This window comes from Syngnathus acus, chromosome 4, assembly GCF_901709675.1.
Source record: "Syngnathus acus chromosome 4, fSynAcu1.2, whole genome shotgun sequence".
Lineage (NCBI taxonomy): Eukaryota > Metazoa > Chordata > Actinopteri > Syngnathiformes > Syngnathidae > Syngnathus > Syngnathus acus.
In genome coordinates, this window is record NC_051090.1 from 1433239 (window position 1) to 1451708 (window position 18470).

Genomic DNA, 18470 nt, shown 5'->3' on the forward strand with positions numbered 1-18470 from the left:
CACATTCAAAGTCAACACTTTCCATATCTTCAATGTATGCTTATGTTAGTGAAAATGTGTTTTGTTTTTCTGGTTGTTTTGTTTTGCATGTCACACATTTGTTATGGTCATACCATCAAGCCTATTAGTGACTTTTGTGCAATTCTTAACATAATGGCAAATATAGTATAGTATATTAGTTTTAGGATCACGTCTAACATTTTCTTTACATCATTGAACATTGTACAGTGGATAGAAAAAGTCTACACACCCTTTTTCATTTGCCAGTTTTTGTGATCTAATTCTGTCATATCAAAACATTGTGACCTGTACAACTCAAATTGAAAATAAATTATTCGATAAAAATAATAATTTTAGGGCTAGTTTTCTTCGGATGGAACTTCAGATAGAGTTCGCACAGTATTTTTATTTGTAATTCAACGAGTTAAAGTATTGTACTTGTACTTTTACGCCAATGGAAGAGCAAAAAGTGCGGAAGTTGCGCTCTTCCTTTTCCGTATTCCCGAAAAGGTTGCGGTCCTTTTTTTTTATTTTTACGTAGTAGTGGCGTGAGGCAGTGTGACGCTGTGTCAGGCAGGGTATCGGCAGTCGAGGGAGGCTTAAAGAGACATCATAGCAACTGGAGGACAAGAGGGGCGAAAAAAGAAACGATTCATACGAACGAAGAGCCATGACTTCGACTGCCCGTCGATAGCTTAAGTCTAAAGGTAATTCCACACGTTTTGCCGTGGGCGTAAAAGCTCCGTCCCAATTGTTGTTCCTCGAAGAAGAAAGCGCCTCGCTCGCTGTACATGAACGTTCTCGCTGTGCTTCGTGTGCTAGTTTGGCCAACCGCTAACGTTAGCATGGGAGCTAAAGAGGGACTGACTGCTGCTGTACACTCGCTTGTTAGGATTAAGGAGTTGCCCGGCAGTGGTCGGCGCAATGCCAATGACTGCAATATGGATATGTGTCAGATTAAATGGTGATTGCTCTGACTTGCAGTATACGGCAGTCGATACAATCTAAAACAACATCAGAAGTGAGAGTGTTATTCATTTGTTATTAGTCGTATACGAAGCCGATTATCGTATCTTCGGAGCTGTCAGTCAATGATAATAATTTGTGCGTTGTCCTCTTCTTACTTTTTACGCTCTGGTTCACATACCGTTCTTTTTCTTTTTAAAGTATATATACAAGTTGCTATTTTAGCGCCAGCTAACGTTAGCTGTTTTTTTTATTAGGCGTAGGGCCAAGAGGAGCGGTGTTTTTTTTTAGATGTGCTAACTAGGTTAGCATTTCTCAAATGTGTAATATAGTAACAACCAGTTTACATCAGCTTTCAATTGAATAGTGGTTCTACGCGCTACTTGTATTGGTAAAAATATAAGACAACGTATGAATAGACATCCAGTTTTTGAACGAATGAACGCTATTATGCTAAGTGGCTAAATAACGCCAGGATGTCTTGAGAGTATCTGGCCTTGGCTTCCCCAACTAGCATGTGTTAGACCACGGTTATTTTGGAAGAAATGTATGCCTTCTTTTTATATTCTATGTCGACATTAACTCCGCCAAAAACAATATAATTGTGGGATCCATTTGATGAAATAGTCATCCGAGGGACTACATAAAAGTAACGTTGAATGACAGCTACTCGTAGCTAGTTAGCAAGCATTAACCAACTAGCAAAATGCACACATTTTACATCGCCATCAGAAGGAAATCTACCGATCGATGTGTGATTAATATTTTTATCGGCTTTCGCTTTGTTTAGCGGATAAAATTCACATCGAATGATTGTTTTTTCTTTTTTCGTGTCGATGCAACTTAGCTACATTGAGAGAAGTGACGGTAAAGCCACTAGCCATGATTTACACCTGGTTGATTGGTGCCACCTCAAAACTTAGGCCGTATTGCTAAGGTAAGAAATGAATAGGTTGTGATAGCAAACAGTCGATTGAAAATAATCCACATATTCTGAAAAAGAAACAGTGATTAAGATTATGCAAAGAGGTATGAGTGGATATCTGTGCGTTTTACCTCAATAACATCTCAAATGTCAACCTTGTCATACAAGCAATTCAGTATGAAACAACATTTCACAATTGTGATGATTTCGCGTGGATGCTCTAATGGCACCCTGTTTGTTGTACTTTTTCCTCTGGTGACCAGGTGTCTACTCTCTTTTCATTTCCTACAGAATGAATCACCAAACCTCATACTGCAGACACTATTGCTGATCGGAAAGCCACTTGTTTTCATAGACTATAGTTGAAAGCATTTACTGCTCTACTTTGTAACAAGGCGTCCCAAAAACAACAGTCAAAATGTAAGCCTGGTTGAAATGGCCTTTTCAACCTGTTTACAACAGAAATCATTTTTAAATTTGGATGATGGGTTCTGAAGAAATCAATATTTTGTGAGGGGAAGAACCAGCCTTTTGGCGGAATGTTTTTGCACCCCTCGAAAATCTGCTCAATGTGAAGAAGGTATAACTTGATTGTTTTTCAACGTGTCTGATTCTTTTACATGTCTGCTAGTCAGGGAACCCCTTCTCAGATTGGCTGACAAGCTTCAGATAAAAATATCCACCAATCTGCTCATACAGGCCAAAATTCCAAAGAGTTCTCCAAGTCCGCATGTCGAAATTACTGAGACGTTTCAAAGTGCGCCACTTGTGTGAAGGGCAGTGTGGGCAGCAGAATAGGTCTTGTGGAATCAATTGATGTTTCCTGAATTTATTTGCTATGTGGGCTTTTAAAGGCCTTTGAATTTGTACTAATCTTTCACTTTTGGTCAATTTAGCATACTTGAGTCAATTTGTTCCAGGAACATGACTAAAGGACCTAACAATTTGGTGTGGACAATCTCAATATGTCAATTTTGACTCATTTCTACACGTTTCTGTTTTGATTTGTGTTCTTGGCCATTTAGGAATGGACACTGTATCCAATATATATATTTCCTATTGATCAATGTAAGTGCCTTTCCATTGATAAGCGTTGACCATTACTTGCTCCCAGCCTCTTAACTCGTGCATACATAGTGTTCAGTCGAGCAGATTTGGATGCAGGATTTAGGTTACACTGTCAGTTAAAATTGAAATGGTTCTGGTTATTGACAGCTGTGCCAGGAATTGACTGAATTTTACACCACAAGCATGGTGCTTACCTGAAGAAATAGACATGGTCAATTTTGACCATTTGAATTCATTTATCATCATTGTGAATATGTGCTCATATGAATTATTTCGGTAAAGTATTAACCTTGTGCCATCTGCAGCGAGGTCCTGTAAAACAAGCAGTCCAAGTCCATTCTCCAAATGCCTTTGACACATTTGAAGAATAAATCACTGGTTTGTATTATTGGCTCTTGGACGGATTCACGTTTTAAAAGCTAAAGTAACAATTGGGTTTGGACTAAAGTTTGCATAGGATGCCATTGTGATAAATGAAATGAAAATGTCAAAGAAAAACCTTTAGCAGCACAAAATGAATCTTGGCCATAATTAAACATGCCAGCTCGTGATCAACTAAGTCTACAGTATTTTATTGACAAGTCAGTGACGATCAAATCTGCCTGGCAGCCAGTTTGGATTTAATCCTGAATTAGAACTGTGGAACGATGACGTCCTAAATTCTGAAATTCTCATTGTTTTCTTTTGATTCTTTTGCAGGGCACCAAGGTGACATAAAAGCAGTCCGTTACCTATTCATCTCGTGGCTGTTTGCTCTCGGGGTCGCTCTGTGCCGTGACCCAACAACATGGATAGCATCTGCTGTAACACTGAGGGCTGACCACAAGGAATGAGGAACCCCAAGGGATGTTCCCAAGCGGCCTCGTGGATGCACTAGCTGGCTTTTGGAGTGCTTTTTTATGATTTTGTACTGTATGTGTCTGTCTGTGGACACATTTTAGCGGCCGGCGCCTGCCTCTTCTCCTGTCGGGACCGTATTTGTGTTCGACTGGAGCTGGAGTGACTCGAGGAGACAAAACGGGAGCCCGCAACGTTAGCTATAGATTGGTTTATTCGTCGCCGCAGTTGTAACAGCGACACCTTTCCTCTGTCCTGTGAGAGTTGCCTCCCTCCCTCCCTCCCCCCTCTTCCTAAAGCTTCCTCTGCCATTGTTACTGGATCTCCTATGGTTTGCATGGCTGGAGAATAATCGTGGAGAGGCCAGGGTATCACAAGCTTATGGATTTTGACAAGAGAGGGGGCAAGGGAGAGACAGAGGAAGGGAAAAAAATGTCTAAGACGGCAGGAAGTAGGACTGGACATGGGGGCCGAAGTTCTGGGACCAATTCTGGAGTTCTTATGGTTGGCCCGAACTTCCGTGTTGGTAAAAAGATTGGCTGCGGGAACTTTGGAGAGCTGCGCCTGGGAAAAAATCTCTATACCAACGAATATGTGGCCATCAAATTGGTAAGCGCACACTCTCATTTAACATGTGGCGGGTTGTCCTCTGTTAATATTTAGCAAACCTTATCGACAATGCCGTTTTGTGATGAAACTACCAGACCTCGTCAGGAAGCAGAGTCAAGTCAACCGTCACGCTACAAACAACTTCTTTAAAAAAAATTACCAAGGCGTTGATGGCCATGTATTTGAGAAGATTTTATCCTTGCATTATTATTGCTACTCGTAGCTTGACTGCACACCAAATAATCAGGCATTCCAAGCAGATAAAAATCCTCAAGGTTTATTTATTTTTTTTAAAAACATTATATTATTTTTTGTGGACATGTTTCATTTTTATATGCATGATAAAAGTTCTATAGAATCTTCCCAAACAGGTACAGTACTATGCAGAAGTTGTCTGTAGTACTTTATAATCAGGTCTGAGCAGTTGCCAATACCAAAATGAAAGTTTATTTTTGTTCATAAATCTCAGTCAATGCAAATGATCACTTCTGCGATGTTGCTAGAAAATCCCATTATTGATGAGATATCTTTAGAGCTTCCCCGCGGGATACTAATTGGAGAACCACGCAGGTACCACGTTGGCAGCCGCTTTATCGTATCGATAATCGGCTCACATTAGTGAGCTGATATTTTCAATGATGATACATTAATGAAGGCAACGGCAGAGTTGAACCAAAGTTAAGTAGTCGTTACAGAAGATGTTGAGTCTCGGCGTCATTTCCACCACAGTTCCAGCGGTCTGTATATGATTATTCTTACATTTGTATATCCCAGGGAGGTCATTATCTCTGAATGGGCATCCATTGAAGGCTTTGTCAACCACATAGAAGGCCGAGGTTAGAAAACGTCTGTAATTGCAGTTCTGTGAAATCTTACGTTGTGCTCACTGCCTCTACCCTTGCCTGTGAACCTTCCCATCTGTTGGGGTATTTTTATCCCAATGGTATCCAGTTATATCTGGCTATGGTATTAAGGCAATACTTTTGCTCCATGATTCTTGTGCCTGCTCTAACTTCTGTTCATAAACATTAAGGGGAAGTGGACAGTGAAACGCACACATACATTTTCGGCATTCAACTAAGTGGAAAAACAACGAGTTGGGAAAGTTGAGATGAGTTGGTGCTGGGCTTCACATAAATGGGCCTCCCGCTCCTCAACAGTTGTCTTCACACATGTTGATGTCCATCCATGCTGCTGTAGGGGCTTTAAAGGTATTGCCCAACCATTGGGGCTTGGCAAATAACTATATTTTTAGATAATCGACAGTTTCTTTACAGTACACATAGAGTTGCTCCCTGTCAATGGCCGTGAATGAATTAAGAAACGTGTGCGTCCGTTGAGCTTTGCAATTAAATAAATGGTTCCTCGAGACAGGGTAAATTCCTCCAGCATTTTTCAAAATGAATTACTCGAGGACTGGTTTCAGCCTTAGTTAATGTGCAATGTTCTCTTGAAGTTTGTGCCAACAACTTGTCAGAATTCCTTCTATCAATCGCAGACCAAGACATGCAGGCGTGATATGGGTGATGTCTAAATTAGATGCCACATGTGTTGTTTAACTGGAAACAAGGAGCTTATAAATTCTATGAAAGAAGTTTACCATTACTTTTGACAGGTGACACTCAACTGTCTTTGCCTTTTACACATAACTCAGCCAAGGTAGGATATTTCCACAAATGTGGACTCAGTGATATGTCGTCCGACAATCTGATCATTTGTCCCTGCACCTTGAGCAGCAAAACAGGAAAAAGAGGAACCAGCCCGCCGTCTTAACCAGACAGTGTAAAAAGGCCTAGTGTTGAGCCGAGGACTGGCTTCCATTGTAACACACAGTTGAGTTGCCAGTGTAAACCTTGACCGGGCTTCCATTTCCGCCATTAACTGCGTAGGCAGGATAGCGATAGCTAGGCCAATGTATGGCAGGACATATCAACGCAACAAGGCGTGCTAACATACAACACTGCAGTACTGAATACTTCTTTTCTGCTACAGAAACAGTTCTTATTCTATAGCCCTTGTGAGCCCAACTATTTTGGAAAGTTACGTACTTCTTCTACACTGTATGTACGTACCTGAGACCAACAAGAATGACCTCTTTTAGCACATTATAGTGAGAAATGGAGCAAGCTCTTCGGAGCCCGTGTTAATGTTGAAATGAAAAGCAAGAGACAAGTGGAAACTGCTGTGTTCTGAAAGGTTGTCTTTGTTAGCAGGCCCGGTCGACACACAGAGAGGGTCAGTTTGTGGTTTGGCTGCTTGCTTTCTTACACTGACTGAGTGCCTGTGAGATGGTGACAGGACTGTGTCGCCATTTACGGATGAACATTGCAGGCTGTGCTCACAGGGAGATCCCAGTCTCTTAAAGAAAATGCCAATATATAATGTTCGCTGCTATACTGTCCTGTAAAAGCCACTGCTAAACTATCTATACATAAATGAGCTTTGCTGTTGATGTAAAAACAAGGAGAGAATAACGACCACCTAATTGCCATTTTATTTTAATGTTTAAAGGGGAAGTCAACCCCCAAAATGTTTTTTTTACAAAAAATACATATGTGCATTTTGATTAATATTGTATTTGTGGAATGAACGAGTTAAGCAGCAAAATTCACCCGTTTTTATCCTTCATTTTGCCACTTGCTGTCAACTTAAAATGACATCACAGGGTCACAACCAATCACAGCCCAGCTTCGGAAATTTGGTGAGCCGTGATTGGTCGTCTGCGACCTGGCAACTGTGATGTCATTTTCAGTCGACAGCAAGTGTTAAAATGGCCGCCTCCTGAGATGGATGGATGGATGGCTGGATTAAAAACAGGTGGATTTTGTCAGTTGAATTAATATTCCACAAACAAAACATTCAAAAGTTTCCCTTTACATGTGATGTTTTCACCAAATCAGGCATATGTCACACTAGCTCAAAGGCTGTAAAGCAGTGCTTTTTCAGAAGTGACTCTTGTTAATTATTTCCTGATTCTGAGGTAGATTGAGGCGTTTTATCCGACTCTTCTGTCTCCCTCCCACTGCAGCATGATAAACAGCTCTCGTTTCAGTCGAGCTCAGCAGCTTACATCAGCCTGCCAGGAGGCAGTTGTCTCACAACAGTATCGGCATAAAAGCTCTATCAGCATGTTTCAAGTGACATTTTGACAATTTAAGGTCTTCCCTACTTTGCTTTACCTCTTGAGAGCACGCCGGCAAGGTTGAATGAATAAATACTGTCCTGTCAAAGGCCACCTTCAGTCAACTAGCTAATATGCGAATGAATCAGTAGCTAGCATTATCACATAGACATGTTGCTTTGATTGTGATTTACATCTGGATAGAAATCTTAGTGACGCTCCCAACTTTAGCGGCCCGTTCTCTTGTCAGGAAAAACGTGCCCTCCAGATCATGCATTACTTGGACGTCTTCATTTGTTTGACCCTTTCAGTCACCCGATCATTCAAGCTTCTGATTGAAGCTTCACTTTGTTGACATTTGAGATCGTTCTCTACAGTTGAGTCACATTGCGAAATGCATATTGTGAAATGCTTTATTGGGAGTCACGGAAAGGTCGTCCTATTCTGGGGCTCATGCATAATGTTGGCTCCGTTGCGTACGTGTCACACCTTGGCATACGTTGACACTCTTTGAAAGTCACACTGGCTTCTTTTGATGATAAATTGCTAAGATCTAATGCTGCAGTATTAACTAGACCTGGGATATAGTCTGGGCGTGAGATGGGACGGTGGCCATGTGTCCTGTGACCACACTCTGAGTGGCCCTTTTGATTTAAAAAGAAAAAAAAGTTTGTCTGAATTTTTGGTGGTTTCCAATAAACAAAATAAAACCCAATACATCAATTCGAGTTAGAAAGGTCAGTTCTGGTCTTTCTCTGCTATCTGATATCAGATTTAGCCCGGCTGACATGGTATGAAGAGTTGGTTAATCCTCTGAAGATGAAGTTGATTTTCTGTCCACGCAAGTTTACGTGAAACTACCGTGGTGACTAGCCTGAAAGCGCTGCATAATCTCTGATGACATAATCATGTATTTGTACGAGCTCCAAGCGTTCACTTGAAATGGTGTTATCAAACACATCATCCCAGAGCTGTCACCCGTTTTCATCCTTCTAGAGCAATATTTGTTGCCATGACTATTAACAACATTTAATGCCATTTTTAAGATAGTGTTCAATCATTTTATATTCTGCCCTTTCTGGTCTTTTATATTCAGCAGTAGAAAAAGAAGTTTCTCCCAGTGGACTCACAAAAACTGCTGATCTCATCTCTAAAATGGGCATCGATGTCATCTATTGGTGGTTGTATTTCAGAGTTTTTGGAATTTACAGTGGAGCAGGATCAGACGCTCCCCCACCCATGCCAATTGAAAAACAGAACGGAATGAATGGCAGAGATGAAATATGAACAGCAGCCACTGTTGGACTGCTGTTGCTATTTTCTGTAGTTCTGTTGCTGCACTTTTTGATCTGACTTGGCTCCTAATCAAAGACAGTTGCAGGAGGGAGGAGTGGCATGCACAATTTAGACGTCTGTGTTTTGCTTCCTAGCTACTTCCTTGAATGCTCCTATGATCCACAACCCATCAGGTGTATCAATGCCAAAAGATGTTGGTGCTTCACTGGAAGTCTCCACACGGCCAAATGTATTTTAAAGGGACGGTGAGGAACAGCTGAGGTGGAGAGGTTCCTGCAGCAGTAGCAGCAGGTCAGACAGGGAAGGGCCCTTCTGGCCTGTTGGGCAGCTGCCCTCGACACAAGCCAGTATTGTATAATGTATAGGCTTTGTTCAAGGAGGGATTCCATCAAATCACTCATTTAGAAAGCAACTAAATGATGACGGTGACTTGATTCATACATCAATGTACATTTTGTATGTCATAGCAGTCCCTAGACTGTGATTAGAAAAAATAAAAAGGGTCCAGTTGGGCTCTGTGAAAGATTAGGATGACATCATGAACAGAGCAATCTGGACGCTTTGTTTCTGACATCATTACCACATAATTTCAGTGTTTGGACTGAATCAAGTCATAAATCACAGATCCCTAGTGAGCAACACATTTTTGAGGTCATAGTGTTGTGGCATCCAGTCACATTGATTTTGTCTTATTCTGCTCATTAATCCCTGGGGGGGGGGGGCATATGCTATGATGTAGGGCTGCGTAATTATGGAGAAATAAATTTGATTGATATTAAAGTCATGATTAATAAAAATTATGATTCATTGATGTCTAAACTTAGGATTTGTTCAACTATCAGCTATTTGCGGGCGATATTGACCCGGCCGGCTTGTTCATATAAAATATATGCACATAATTGATGCCCATTGAAATGCATTGGGAGGTTTTTTTTTTTAATATGTAAATGTTGGGTTTTTTACCTTTTTTTACCTTTTTTTTTTTTTTATGCTTGAAGGGATTGATTTGACATAAAACCAATATTGCATACCTCTACATTTAAGTTGATATCTTGTCACAAACGTTTTTGAGAAGCTAACCAAGTTCCAGTTGGCTTCAAATCACTTCACTAAAATCAAACTGTTTCCGAGCACGGCCCGCATTTCATTTCCTCTCATCCTGTGAGCAGATCACAGAAATGATATTTACAAGCGAAAAAGAAATCCTTGTCAAATGCGACGTTGTTACATCAGACATTCGCAGTTTAGCTGTGGTCATTTACACAGCCGTAGCTTAGTCCATCTGCTGGAAATAGAGATGACTCTTAAGTAGGCTCCATAAAGCTGCCATAAGCCTCTGTTTCCCATTGTAAGCTGTTTTAAATGCTTCTACAGTGTAGTGCCATCTGCTTTCACCCATCATTTATATATTTGTTGTGCATGTTCATGGCTGCTGGTGCCCATGGAGGTGATGGTGGGGCGGGCGGGCGGGGTGTGTGTGTGTGTGTGTGAGTGTGTTTTCGCACTAGCCAAGCAGTTACTTGTGTTGCCTCTCAGGCTGCTCACATGTCTTCATCCCACAGGCTTGCACTCTTCTCTATTACCCGCCCTGTCTGTTGTCCCTTTTGGGACTCTTATGTGTGGCCTCTGGATATTTCTCTTGTTACCATGATGTGGGAGCAATTGTGTCTTTGACATCAAGCACTCATTTCAATTCTGTTTTTTCATATTTCACATTGAAATGCGTATTTCTGTGACGGAATATAAATTGGGAATGCATTTTGTATTGGCGGGAAGAAACACTGCCTTGAGCAGAACTCACTTGGTATGCAGATCAGTGTTTACAAGGCAGTAAAAGAGATTTTAGTCCTAATTTGATTAGGGCATCAATGACTTAAGACGGCTTAAAAACTTTCAGTTTTACTTCAATTTCTTTGAAATCAGAAATGCACCTTTTGGCTCACGTTTGGTGTACATGCCTTTGTCATCTCGCCTGGTGCGGTTAATCAGATTACATTTTGTAAATCTGGAGTGAACTCAAAGCAATGGGTTGGTTTTTGATGAAGCCTCGACAAAAGCCCGCACTTGAGCCTCTCGCAATGAACAATGACAACTTTAAACTCAAGTTATTTTTAGCGATTAGAACTTGTAAAACGCTTTTGGTTAAGTTGTGCTTGTCAATCACACGGCTTGCACGGTGGTGCCAATTTTCCCCTCTCACAATTGCTTGAATTCAAGATGATAGCCTATGCCATGTTTTACTCACAGTATTTCTCCCCCCCCCCCCCCCCCCCTCTTACAGGAGCCTATAAAATCCAGGGCGCCACAGCTCCATTTGGAATATAGATTTTACAAACAGTTGGGAAATTCAGGTAAGAAAACCAAATAGTGTTTGTCTACTCTACTCAGTGGATGTTTTTGTTTTGTTTTTACAAGCTGGCCACAACACAGCGTCCGTGGCTTTTTGGGCTGGTATTTATTGCCGTGTCAATTCCTTGATCCTGACGCTGGAGCTCAAGTCCTGAAAGGGGTTGGTGCACAAGGGCAGTCCTTGACTATTTATAGATGGCCCTCCCTCTACGAGCCATTATGGTTTGTTTACTCAGATAATTTCCTCAGTCGGGATGTTCCTGATTGCGTCGCCGCCGTAGATTGCAAAGGGAACTCTCAATTATGCCATGCTAATAATTCCCATCCCTTTCCTTGGCTCTATATTGATTTACTCGTATTGTCATTGGTTATGTTAAGCTTACATGACCATATCGCACAGACACATTTTTTTCCTGCGTCAATTGCTAGTTGTAGTATTTTGTGCAAGAAATTGACAATATGCCATATATATGAAGATAAAACAGAACGGTTGCCTTTAAGCTTCTCCCCAATTAGCAGTATCAGGTTAAAAGCAGCAAATAGCATTCTTGTGTAACTTTCATTTGGTCAGTCTTGTCAAGCCATTGATCTTATTTCAGCTGAGGGAGGGAGGACATCTCCTGAGCATTTGGCCTAATGGAAGTCACTTATCTTTATCCTCCGTACTCTAAATGTTTAATATGCATTCCCTCCCTGCAACTCTTGGCTCTGGCCATCTCATCTCATCTTTTCCCAATCCCTCTCTGCCCTCCAACTCTGACATTTGACTGTAGAGCAACATTGTTTTCAGTTGCCATGATGCAACTTATAAGACCCGCAATATATACACAATAGGTTGAATTGTCTCCAATGATGGCAGTAGGGGCAGAGCACCACTGACCATTGCTTTGGCACCAAACAACTCAAATTTGTATCATCGCAATCGTTTGGGGAGTGAGCTTTTTTTTATTTTATTTTTTTTAAAATACAAAGTGCGTATCACATGGAAAAATCGTACTCTTGTTTGTTTTACCCTTCATGAAATCTTGATAATGCAGTGGGACTTTTTCCTTATTACTTTTATGATGCATGCATTTTGAAAAGACTGCTTGTGTACAACGTACTTATTTTCTTTCCACTTACAACTTTTGACAGTATTTACGTACTGCACTGAACAACATTCAGCCGAACCTCAGTGTTGGTTGGAAATGATCGTTAGTTGTATTTCACAACACATCCGTGCCGGTGAATCGTTTACGCAATATCTCATGGTTTCTGGCTTTTGATGCCATGGTGACCCACATTACTGTGGGCTTTGTTTTGACTCGTTTTAATAAGCCATCTTCTGTAGTAATATTAGTATTTTCTACAAAATGGGGTGTGGTGGTTTCCAAGTAGCAAATGTATCAGTGCCCCAGATCGCGATACGCTTACACTTTGCCTTTATTTACACTTGAGAGAAGTCAAACACTGACGCACCTGTAGAAGGAAACAAACAAGTTTTGTTTATTATTGAAGCTTTCATTTGCTTGTCTGCAAAGGTATTTTCTTTGCATGTTTACCAAACTGAAATTCACGAGGTGAATTGTTTTGTTTTAATATGACAGCGATTTTGGAAAAAGTCATTCATTTAAATGATTTGTGCCTCTTCCCACAGAGGGAATTCCACAGGTGTACTACTTTGGTCCTTGCGGGAAATACAACGCCATGGTGTTGGAGCTGCTCGGGCCCAGTCTAGAGGACCTGTTCGATCTTTGTGACCGCACTTTCTCCCTCAAGACCGTCCTGATGATAGCCATACAGCTGGTAAGGTTGACATTTAGGTAACATGAACATATTGGAGCACGCATCGGTTAATTGTATTCATTTATTGGCTATTCGGTTTTATCCCAGTAGACTTTCGCAGTGATTCTCAACCTGTGAGTTCTTAAGGTGTGCAGTGGGAAAAGTATTACATTTCCCTTAATTGTCTGAATTTATTTCAAACAATGAATGTAAATTTGTTCCACTGTCTATGCCAGCGACTTATAGTGACAGACAAAATAAACAAATGCATCTTCATTAGATAGCAAAATGCGTATGATTGACGTGTACCCAATGTTTCTGTCACATCTTTATTTAGTGGTGTGCCGTGAGATTTCTCGAGCTTCAAATATGTGTCTTGGCTCCATAAAGGTTGAGAATCACTGGACTAATGTATGCATGATACTGTCACTTATATTTGACTGTTCAGGCATACACACATCCTGTTCATGAAAGACAATGAGACAAATTAGATTTGAAAGGGGAAGTCAACTAAAAAATGACAACTAAGTATAAGTCAACTAAAAAATGACATCACTGTGCCTAAGACTGAATTTGTCAAACACATTTATCGCACCTCTATAAACACTTGCGCATCTCATCTAGATAACGCGGATGGAGTATGTCCACACAAAAAGTCTGATATACCGAGATGTGAAGCCAGAAAACTTCTTAGTTGGGCGACCAGGAAGCAAAAGACAGCACACCATTCACATCATCGATTTTGGTCTGGCCAAAGAGTACATAGACCCCGAGACCAAAAAACACATCCCGTACCGGGAGCACAAGAGTCTGACTGGAACGGCGCGCTATATGAGCATCAACACACATCTGGGAAAAGGTGAGTGAAAAAAAAAAACATCTTGATTCTCCTCTTGTTCATGAAACCATCAGCGATGAAACTACCGTGGCTGAATGAAAACATCTCGCACCTTCTTGTCGTTTTCAGAGCAAAGTAGGCGGGATGATTTGGAGGCCTTGGGTCACATGTTTATGTACTTCCTTCGAGGCAGCCTCCCTTGGCAAGGCTTAAAGGTATAGTATTGCATTGTTTGCTATACAGCGAGTGTTGTCAAGCTGTCTTCCGCTTTGATTTGACCATTTCCTGCTCCAGTCGGAGAAGACTTGAATTTTCAATCTCTAGACCACCTTGGGAAAACAATTCCATTCTCTCTCACAGGAGACATTTCAAGGTCCATCCTGTTGTTGTATTTTTAGAGTCTGAAACCTAAGCCAGGACATCAAAGTCTCAATTTCAGCCTAAAGTCTCACTTGCATGGATTATTTTCTATTTATTGTTTTGCCTTGAATTGCAAAAATTACTTTGGAGGAAATGGATGTGTTGTCGGCCAGTTCCTTTTTGAGCAGATGACAAAAATAATCTACTCAGATACTGTTGTTGTCCAATGATGGATTTGTCACTAGGTACGATCCAGGCTGCCTCTCTTGCAAATAATAAGAGCAGAGTGAGACATCTGAGCATTTGTTATGTGGGAGGAAGCCTGTTGTTGATGAATATGAGGGATGGACCACTGTGGGGGAGGTTGCATGGCTCAGCCCGGGCCAACTTTTCTTCGATATGTAACATGGCAGAAAGCATCAAATGCGGTCACCAGGCTATCATGACCACTTCTGGAAGTGACCACATCCACAAACCGGTGTTGCTATGATGCATCTTTTCTCTTTCCTTTTTAGGCGGAAACTTTGAAGGAGAGGTATCAAAAAATTGGGGACACCAAACGAGCAACCCCGATAGAAGTACTTTGTGAAACCTTCCCCGGTCGGTGCAACTAGAGTAGATTGGCATCATTGAAGCGTTCCTTTCTTTGGATCCTAACGCATCTTTTGATACAGAAGAGATGGCCACCTACCTGCGATATGTGAGGAGGCTGGACTTCTTTGAGAAGCCCGACTACGACTACTTGCGGAAGCTCTTCACTGATCTGTTTGACAGAAACGGCTACGTCTTTGACTATGAATATGACTGGGTTGGCAAATCCCTGGTGAGTGCCCTCTAGTGTACAAATTGTGCATTACACTGGGCTGCATTTTGTTAGAATAGTCCAACTAACTACAGTTCATTCAGAAATGATATGTTATATATTTGTCTTACTTGCGCCATCTCTCAAGCTCCGTCAGGTTGTATTTTTAATTCTTTTTGTGTTTGTTGCAGCCCACACCGATCGGCCCCATCCCTAGTGATGCTCCCCTGCAGCCCAGCAGCAGGGACAAAGCACAACAGCAGACCAAAAACCAGGTGAGCTCACGAGGAACGCTGCATAAACAACACACACGCACACGCACGCTTGCCAATCCGCCGACTGACCGACCAACCAACCCAGTCATTCAAGTTCCTCTGCCTGATTGTTCTTGCTGTATCCAACTGTAAGCAACTTCCTTGAGAAAATGGCTGCCATTCATTTCCTCCTGTTCACCACACATTAATGCATAAGTGACTCATTTGTTCCAAGTCTCCCGCCAGACAATATACATTTACAGTCACGAGTTGAATTTTGCTGCATTCGCTGTCAACCAAATCACTGTTTTGGTGTCGACTTTATTTTTGATACCATGCCACTCTAAGCTTTGGTCATTGCATGCATGAGTTGAAAATGCAGACTGCATTGTTCATACCAGTGATGACAATAGGGTGTGAGCAACTCTTTCCTTTCATTTTACCAGCCTTATCCCAGCCTTGCCTTTTATTTTTAGCCTGGGTAAAAGATGAATCATTTGGAATGAACACATTTCTGATCGACACAAATATGTAATTATCCGTCATGAGAGCGTTTCATTGTTTCCATAAGGGGCAGAAAGGGCGTGACACTTAAGATCTTACGCTTGACTCGGTAGCGTCAATTGCATCTTTTTCATTTTGACCTCACGCCCCTTCTCGTTGCCCGTAGCTGTAAACCGCAACATCCATACTAGGCGATGGGGAAGTACTAAAAAATGTCAATTCTCTGCAAATTGACAGCACAATCTCATCGTACATAAGTTTGATCAAGGCTGTTTTTCTTTGACTCCCGCATGACTTTGTAAGTGTGTCGATCTGTGCTTCATATGAATTTTGCTTCCCTCTTCTCCTCTATTTAACATAGTAAGTCTTAACAAGCCTGCTTCTGCTTGGGAGATGTCTTCTGTAATTGTTTTGTTTCTTTTTGTTTTTCTTTCTTTCTTTTGTTTTTACTCACCTACCCCACCTCTTCCTTGTCCCCCCCCCTCTCTCCCTCACAACTCACCCCCAAATCCCACAACATGGGATCCCCTCACCTCCTTGCCCTCCCCCTCCCCTTTCACCACCACCACCACCACCACCACCACCACCTGCGTCTTCAACCTTTTTTGCTATTGCATCAAGTCGCCTGAGCCAAAAGGAAGTGAGTCTCAGCCCACCCCTGTGACCAATAAGGAGACTTTGGGGTCACACCTCACAGCTGAGCGGCTGGGGGGCTCTGTCCAGGTACTGCTGCTGCTTGGATGGCAAGTGCATGAAGCTGTATGGTTATGCGTGTGCTCTCTCTCTCTCTCGCTCTCTCTCTCTCTATCTCTCTCATCCCTCACACACTTCACGCTACCTGTGCCTGTGCTTTGGCCAACCCTCTGCCGTGTGCGTACATTGAACTGTCTGATTCCCCCGTGTGTTTGTTGTTTTGCTCTCCCAGCAGCAATTGCTTCATCTGCTAATTGCCTGTGACGTGAGAGGGAGGAGGGGGGGTGGCTGACTGTACAGCGATGACATCTAGCAGCAACTCTCATGACATGATGATTCCGTTAGCTAAATGCCGGTGCTTTACAATGAATCGATTATTTTCCACTCATAACAATTCAAATTTCCATCGCCATCTGCTCCCAAGTAGGTATTTGGCAGCGCTCCTGAAATCAGAAGCCTTCATTGTTAATGCTGCAAATCAATGACGCCACCCAGTGTTGAGCCAATAGTACTGCAGCATGTAAGCTATTGTGAAGTTGCTTTAGTTGGAGCACTCCCAAGTTACTGCGCAAAACGATCCGCTCAAAGATGGCTGGCAATCACTTATAGTACGAGTTGTGGTTCTTTGCATTGTCACCCGCCAACCCATGGGTGTGAGTGGGTTTTTAGTTCTCTGCTCTCTTTGTTTGGTCATGCAGGTGATGAGCTCAACAAATGGCGAGCTGAACACGGATGATCCCACAGCTGGACACTCAAACGCTCCCATCACTGCTCCCACCGAGGTTGAAGTGGCCGACGAAACCAAGTACGAGACTTGAGAGGAAATGTCTCGCTATTGTACTATTGTAAGAATGTTGTTTTGAACACCAAGGCCTTGTCTGTTCATGCTCAGGTGCTGTTGTTTCTTCAAAAGGAGAAAGAGGAAAGCTCTCCAGAGGCACAAGTGAACCAAGCGATTGGAGAGAACTTGAAACCTTGTTGTCACTGTCAAGTTTTAAATGGAAGCAACTACACAGACCCTCGCCCCCCTCCCTGTCCTTTTCTCTACCCAGCTTCCCCCCGCCTCTTTACCCCCCCCTCCCTCACTTGACTTCCCACCCCCACTTCCCTTCCGCCATCCCTGCTTCTATCTTTCTCGTTCTCAGTGCTCCCTGGCTGCTGATGTGTTAAAGGAACGTTGCGGTCAGACTGACTCCCAACAGACTCTGATTCCTTAATCGGCAGAAAAAGACTCGGAGGGAGGGAGGGGGGAAGAGAGGCTTGAGAAAAAAACGTTTTAAAAAGCTGTAACAATGAAACTGTGGCGTGAATATGAAAAAAGATACTGTTTGAAACAGTTGTTGTATTCTAGATTCCATAAAGAAGGTTTGTTGTTCCAACAGTGAGCTGTTGATCAGGGGGAACCATCAGAATTCTGCTCCTCAACAAATTGTTTATTGCTTTCCTTTTCTTCCTTTGGTGTGTGTTTTGGGATCAAAGTTGAGAGGAAAGGTGAAAATACGATCATATTAAATCCAAGCGACACGGCAAGCTTTTCATCTATAACAGAATTTGGAGCATTTTTATGTTTTTTTTTTTCTTTTTTGTAATTGAATCCTCAGTTTTTGAAGTCAAATCCCTGCTTTGAAGACTTATTTTTATGTTGTAGTGTTCTGGAGTTCCATTTTCCCCTTCCTCTGGCTTTCTTTTTGTCTGTCAACGTGGACTTTGTAGCACAGTCACTGGCCTCAGGTACTGTGGAAGATTGAGAGAAACCGATATTAAGCTCTCTTACTATTATTGCACTTTTGGGGAAAAAAACAGAAAACAATTACAGTGGAAACTTTAGGTTTGGAATTAACAATTACGAAAAACAAAACTTAATAAAGACTGATCTAGGAAGAGTCCTTCACGACGCTTATATCTGAGTTATGGCAAAAGATGTTGATTTACATGGGGAAAGATGTCTTTCAACTTTTATTTCTTACATCAGAATAATTTACCAGGAAATCATAGTTTGTGCCTTTCTAAGTAAAATGTTTAAAGCTCAACGAGTGTCCCGCCATGACGTTTTATCTAATCTCTCCCAAATGTTTACAGGATTC

The 18470-nt window shown here is 41.9% G+C and overlaps 1 protein-coding gene across 4 annotated transcripts; it reads left to right on the forward strand.

Annotated features, from left to right (window-relative positions):
• Positions 1-480: 480 nt before the first annotated feature.
• On the forward strand, positions 481-18272 carry csnk1g2b (casein kinase 1, gamma 2b). 4 transcript variants are annotated; one of them, XM_037248963.1, is made up of 12 exons: positions 481-707; positions 3659-4405; positions 11104-11173; positions 12808-12956; positions 13560-13794; positions 13903-13988; positions 14649-14733; positions 14808-14956; positions 15127-15210; positions 16315-16416; positions 17085-17191; positions 17279-18272. In XM_037248963.1, the coding sequence occupies exons 2-12, from the start codon at positions 4178-4180 to the stop codon at positions 17331-17333; spliced, it is 1350 nt and encodes a 449-aa protein (XP_037104858.1). In that variant the 5' UTR covers positions 481-707; positions 3659-4177; the 3' UTR covers positions 17334-18272. The 4 variants fall into 4 exon arrangements, with proteins under 4 accessions (XP_037104858.1, XP_037104859.1, XP_037104860.1 ...); XM_037248964.1 differs by having other exon boundaries at positions 14811-14956; XM_037248965.1 differs by lacking the exon at positions 16315-16416.
• The last annotated feature ends 198 nt before the right edge of the window (positions 18273-18470 follow it).

What these genes read in the sequence shown, in the direction of transcription:
- csnk1g2b (XM_037248963.1), top strand. Translation starts at nt 4,178, where the DNA reads ATGGATTTTGACAAGAGAGGGGGCAAGGGAGAGACAGAGGAAGGGAAA. An exon ending in CAAACAGTTGGGAAATTCAG is followed by an intron (nt 11,174 to 12,807) that starts GTAAGAAAACCA and finishes CTCTTCCCACAG; the next exon opens with AGGGAATTCCACAGGTGTAC. An exon ending in CAACACACATCTGGGAAAAG is followed by an intron (nt 13,795 to 13,902) that starts GTGAGTGAAAAA and finishes TGTCGTTTTCAG; the next exon opens with AGCAAAGTAGGCGGGATGAT.